Source organism: Copadichromis virginalis, linkage group LG18 (genome assembly GCF_057382275.1).
Source record: "Copadichromis virginalis isolate Kocher_CV1m ecotype Utaka linkage group LG18, C_Virginalis_male_GT1.1, whole genome shotgun sequence".
Classification (NCBI taxonomy): Eukaryota; Metazoa; Chordata; class Actinopteri; order Cichliformes; family Cichlidae; genus Copadichromis; species Copadichromis virginalis.
Window position 1 is genome coordinate 18,224,669 of NC_140635.1, and position 6,000 is coordinate 18,230,668.

General features: G+C 44.4%; 1 protein-coding gene across 8 annotated transcripts in view; it reads left to right on the plus strand.

The window, feature by feature from the left end:
* adgrl2b.1 (adhesion G protein-coupled receptor L2b, tandem duplicate 1) overlaps positions 1–3,908 on the plus strand; it is a 97,266-nt gene extending 93,358 nt beyond the window's left edge. For 6 of the 8 annotated variants that reach the window (XM_085439971.1, XM_085439973.1, XM_085439972.1 and 3 more), the window contains one exon: positions 1,840–3,908. In XM_085439971.1, the coding sequence (XP_085296097.1) occupies positions 1,840–2,711 (872 nt within the window). In that variant the 3' untranslated portion in view covers positions 2,712–3,908. Of the gene's footprint in view, positions 1–1,157; positions 1,212–1,839 lie in introns of all 8 variants that reach the window. The other 2 variants (XM_085439977.1, XM_085439978.1) reach the window with 2 other exon arrangements.
* The last annotated feature ends 2,092 nt before the right edge of the window (positions 3,909–6,000 follow it).

Consider the following 6,000-nt stretch of genomic DNA (forward strand, 5'->3'; position numbering starts at 1 on the left):
CAAGCTTATTCTAAATTTCCCCTGCTAGAGTCATTACACTTAGCTCCTGCGAAAAAGATGAGCATGTCTTTTACTATAAAGTGTATTAATACTCAGTAATACTCCACAGATGCTCATCCGGTGCTGTAAAATTGGTAAGGAGAACATCTTGGATGAATCTCTGCTGGAAAGCTTCCCAGAGTGCAGCTGTCTCTGTGTCCAGTTGAATTCTGTTCACATCATTTCCCTCCCTCACCCACTCTCCCGGTAGACAATACCTGTCTGCAACAAAATCGCCCAGCTGAGCATAAACAAATGCAAATCTGGAAGTCGGGCCTTTTGAGAGAACTGTCTAATAATCCCTCCACCATTACCACCACTGCCTTTTTGTGTCCTTTTGCACCCTGCACTCTTTTTGCGGGTTTTTTTTTTTTTTAAAGGAAATCTCTTTGATGTTGTTTTCAGAGCTTTTTTTTCAGGTACCATCATCATATTCTGACAAGTTTGAAAGAGTGCAGTTTCCCCCTTTTCCCCTTTTTATGTGTGCTCGTGACGACACAGCCGTCAGCCTACGAAATATCACTCGCAGTCTACCCAGTAAATAAAATCCTCATCAAATCAAACCAGCCCCCTCCTCCCTCCCTCTGTTTTTCCCCACATCCATCCTGCTACTTGAGCTTAGTCAGAGGGCTGCACAGAATAGGAGTAATCTGTTGTGTGTACGTCTGTGTGCGTGTTTCGCTCGTGTAAAATTGATAGATGTACACTTGAAAAAGGCGGAAAAATTTTGTGTTTCTCAGAAAGAAATAATTTCATCAGGAAATATTTTCTTTGACTTCTTCTTTTTCTTTTTTTTCTGTCAACTTTCTTTCTGTTTTCTTTTTTTAAAGACTGCTTGCTGCTGAACCCTTTCACCTGCTGAGTCCAGGATTCAGTTGTCCATGATTTGTCCTTTAGCTCGCTCAAATTGGTAAACAAAATAATTTCTCCATCTACGTCCAGCGATTTAAGCAAAGCCTCTGCACTAAACTCGAGTTAAGCGCAAGGACACAATCCCAGCTGGGTCAACTGAATCCGGGATGGATGTTACGAGCTTCCACTTTTTTCCTATTTGAGTGATTTTATTGTTTCTGCTTCAATTGAAAAAAAGCATCTGTTTTGCTTTCTTTGCAAATCAGCTGTTCTTAGGCCAGGTAGCCTGAGCAGACACACTTGATGTGAGTGGTGGCAAAGTGAGTCATTGCACCCTGCCTGTGTGTTGTGGTGTTTGGGGCTTGTTGCTGTGCTTGTGGGGCCCCGTGCAGAGAGGTGGTTTGCCATCTGTGTTTGACATTACTCTTTTGTTATGCCCTCGTTTCTTTATTTTATTTTATTTTTTTTATAGTTTTGCTGGAATGTTTTATTCATTGTTAACATCACTGCACTTCCTCATCAGCTTGTACTTCTTTCTTTCTTTTATTCCAGTTTTCTTCTGTTTTCCTGCTGCTTTGTTACCTGGTCATGAGCTACCTAATTACATGTTGCTGTACTATATTTTTGATTTCTAAGCCATCTTTTGTTCTCATTTCTTCAATATTGTTCAGGATAATCTCTTAGATTGGCTTTAATGATATTCAGCAGTAATGAGCTTGGACGTGGTGGGAAGCTAATTGGGTTCTCCTTTGAATTTTAAAAGTTTTCTTTTCTCTTTTTTTTTTGGATATTTGTTTAAAATTAAAATGAATCAAGAGATCAAAGAGTACAAGAGTAAAGTGTCCTGAGCAGTATCAAGCACATGTGGATGATGTAGTGGAGACCGCCTTGTTCTGTGAAAAGCTGAAACGTTGCGTCTCACCTGCTCATTTCCGCCTTTCTTTGCAGGACAGCAGTCTCTGAGCAACAGCAGGGACATCAGTGCCATGGACACCCTCCCCCTCAACGGCAATTTCAACAACAGCTACTCCCTGCGAGACGACGACTATGAGGCCGTGGGCGTTCGAGCCCCGGGTGACCTGGGGGGCCTCAACCTGGACGATGCCGCTTTTGAGAAGTTGATCATATCCGAGATTGTCCACAACAACCTCAGGCCCCGCGGGGCTCCCAAAGGTCGCGATGCTCCACGGGAGAGGGACAGAGTCTTGCCTCCGCAGACCAGGGTGACGGTGGACCGGGGAGGGGGCGGGGGTGGGAGCGGGAGCGAGGATGACGCCATCGTGGCAGATCACGCCGATGCCTCATCCCCGCAGAGAGGGAGCGGAAGAGGAGGCCACGCCACCCTGGAGCTGCTCCTGCACCCCCACCACAAGGAGGTGCTGGAAGCCCCTCTCCTGCCCCAGAGGACTCATTCCTTGCTGTACAGCTCCCAGAAGGCCCCCAGGTGCCTGGAGGGCCAGAGCGGCCATGGCTCTGAGACTGTTACCGCAGAGGAGGACATGGGCTCCCATTCACTCAGCAACAATAGAGACTCCCTTTATACCAGCATGCCAAACTTGAGAGACTCCCCCTCGCCTTCAGCTTCCCCATACCCTCCGGAAGAAGAGGAGGAGGAGCTCTCCCCCTCACCTCAAAGCGAGAGCGAGGACGCGTATCACAAAAGCATGCCTGAGCTCGGCGATGCGCCGCAGCCGCTGTCCTACTACCACATAAACCGGGGCACCAGCGACGGGTGCATCATCCCACCCAACAACGAAGACTGTGCGCATGACGGAGAGGCGCCCGCCGACGGACAAATGCAGCTCATCACCAGCCTCTGAGCGGGCGACGCTTTGTTTGCACAGGTTTTAGCAGGACGGGTGCATCGGAGAGAGCCGGCGAGCCTGGCTCCGCACTTCACATGCTCTTTCTGTTCTTTGTGTCAGGACAAGAAGTGAAAAGTTGTTGGGTGGAAAAAGGAATGACTTTTGCACACAGATCTCATTAACACACAAAACACATCCCATCTGAGGCCAGACAAATGTGGACTGTGAAGGCTCTGCTGTTGGACTAAAGAGGAGCAGAGAATGACACGTAGGCCGAGATAAATCTGGCATTTCTGTTGTACTGTGAGAAAAATCGAAGAATAAGAGTTAAAAAAACAGAGAAAAAAAGGGGGGAAAGTACTCTAAGAACTATGAAACTCCTGACGTATTCCTGGGGGGGCTTTGAAGAACCGGGGTCTTTTTAGTCAAGAAGTGCAGAGCTAGAACTAGTGTGGCTCCACTACACAGTCAGGACTGTAAAGTTAAGAAACCACTAATTCAGACTCAGGCCTTATATTTTCTCTATTGCACATTTAACTGTTGTCAAAGTAACAGCTGAAAAAAATATATTTTGCTGTACCACTAGTGTAAAAAGTGAAATTAAAAAAGGAAAAAAGAAGAAGAAGAAAGGCAACCATTCAGTAGTTCTTGCCCTTTCAATGTTAATAAGATTCTTCAGACAAGGCTAATCAAAAATGGTGGAAATGTGCTTTTCCTCTCACACTTGACTTGTTGTAGTATGTTTGAATATGAGAAAATCATTTAAAAAAAAGTTTTTGGGAGATGCAAAATCCATATGAAATCATGCTCACGTCTCTGCTTGTGAAGTGCTTTTTGCTTTCATGAATAATGAGTTTTCGCCAGTAGTTAATATTTGTTAACACCGGGCCATGCACAGATTTGGAGTAAAATTGGATCCTCGTGTAATTTATTTTACTTGAAAGAAATTGTCGGGTTTCTGAGACGTTTTTTAATGCGACGTAGATGCGATATTGCAGTTTTTGAGGACATTTCATCCTTTGACACGAATTAATTTATTAATTATTCCAAGAAAAATGTTAAAAAACAAAAAAAGAACATGGTTGGGAAGTGTGAAAAGTTGTTGCAGCACTGATTAGGTTCATTTTATTTCTTTTTGTAAGAGCCCATCATCAGCTGGTATTTAATTCAACTCCTGTTTGATATCAAATAAATGTGAAATTTTTTCTTGTTCGCAGATGTTTAGTTGCTTATTCGCATTCGGAATAATAAATCACAGACATATTTCACACTTTTATTGAAGGTAAAACCCACAAATAGACCCAAACTACAGACTCGTTGGTGAAAAAAACCAAGCATTTTTACATAAACATGTGGACACATTTATCAATTTTCTTCTTCGCGTAAATGGGAATAAATTGTGGATTTGTGTGGAAGTATTTTCTTGGGTGGATTAATGCACACGTGATTTGCTAGTGACGTCATATTGTGTTTCAAATATAAATAAATTCATGGATAACTTTATAATTCATGACATATAAAAAACAAAAATCCCCATTTTTCCATTCACACAGGCATTTTCTCAGCTGCTTAACCAATTCAGGGTTGCAGGGGAGGGCTCAAATCTGTCCCAGCTGCCCATTTGAACAGGTTGCCAAGCTATCACACTATCCCCCTTTTTCACTACATAAAGAATCAAATATTCTGTATGTTAACTGAATTAATTATCTCTTTAATACACTTTGTGTTGATGCTCCCTGATGGCAGCATCCTCACACACAGCAGGATAGTGCCCTCAGGGTGACTGTAGCTCAGGTGGCAGAGCAGGTCAGCCACTAATCAGAAGGTCGGTGGTTCGATCCCAGGCTGCCTCCTGGCTGCATGCCAAATATCCTTGGGCAAGATACTAACCCCATGTTTGCCTACTGGTGGTGGTCAGAGGGCCCGGTGGCGCCAGTGTCCGGCAGCCTCGCCTCTGTCCGTGCGCCCCAGGGCAGCTGTGGCTACAATGTAGCTTGCCATCGCCAGTGTGTGAATGTGTGGGTGAATGACTGAATGTAGTGTGAAGCGCTTTGGGGTCCTTAGGGACTAGAAAAGCGCTATACAAATGCAGGCCATTTACCATCAGTTGAACCCCAGACAACACTGGAACGTGAAACACTGCAAAGTGCCAAAAGTCTTAACCCAGCATCCAAAAGAAAAAATCCTCCAAATCCCAATCAGATCGAGCAGCCGTGGCCCAAACCCTGCAAAACCCAAACACCCAAAGGACACGCTGCCAGACACCACAGGAGACACCCTGGAGCTCCCGCGTTCAACACAGACATGCTCTGTTGGCAAGAAGGCGCATCGACACAAGACTAGACAAATGTTTTGCATTTTATCAAAATCATTTGTAAATGTGCAAATAGTGTGAGTGCAACATTCAATCGGCATCGTTCTAACAGTCTGATGGTTGTCTTTCTACCCAGAGACTGCATGTTGTCTGATTTTAGCCTTCCAGTGCACAAAAAAAGAGGAAAAACATCTCCTTTATGTGTGTCAGCCATGATGTTCTCACAGCAAGATGTTGTTTCTGTCCTCATTCTGTCTCTTCTTGCATCTGCGCTTGCATCTCGCAGCTTTGTACGGGACGTTTGTTGTCTCACCGTAATGCCTGTCTGCTCCGTGTCCAGCAGCAGCATCGGCGGCGGCAGAAGCTTCGTAAAAAGTCCCCCAGTGGTGTAAATCCGTTTTGGGGAAGAAGGAAAAGAACTCAGCTAAAGAGTTGCAGGTGTAATCTAAAGTTGACAGCGTGTGATAAATTGCAGTCACAACTCAGAACTAATTGAGATCCATCTGTTATCGCTTCTTTTTATAGCAACACCAACTCGGTTAGACAAAATGAAACATTTGCGTTTGGGAAGCTCCTGACAGTTGGCTCGAACGGGTTGGAGGTTATCCACTGAGCTTGTTGACGTGGATACATCTGAGATCGTCATTAAAGAAGAGGTTTAATCTGCCAGGACCATCCTAAAGCAATACGTCACTAGATTATTTTCTTCTCTTTAAATTCCACTACTTAATGAGCTGTGCTGCAGGAATGAACTGCGGATTTAAAAAAGCTGCGCCCACTATCGCGGCCATTTAATGATCGCGCCAAAGCCGTTGAAGCTTCGTGGCCTGTGTAGTTCTTTTTGTGGGCTTTATTGACCAAAAAGAAACAAAAAAAATAATCAGCTCGAGCTTCTGACTGCCACTGCAAGAATACGCTGTGACAGTAATTGTGCAAGTTTAACAAGACGTGCCATAATCATTTTTGATCATCCTCTGTGTCTAAATCATT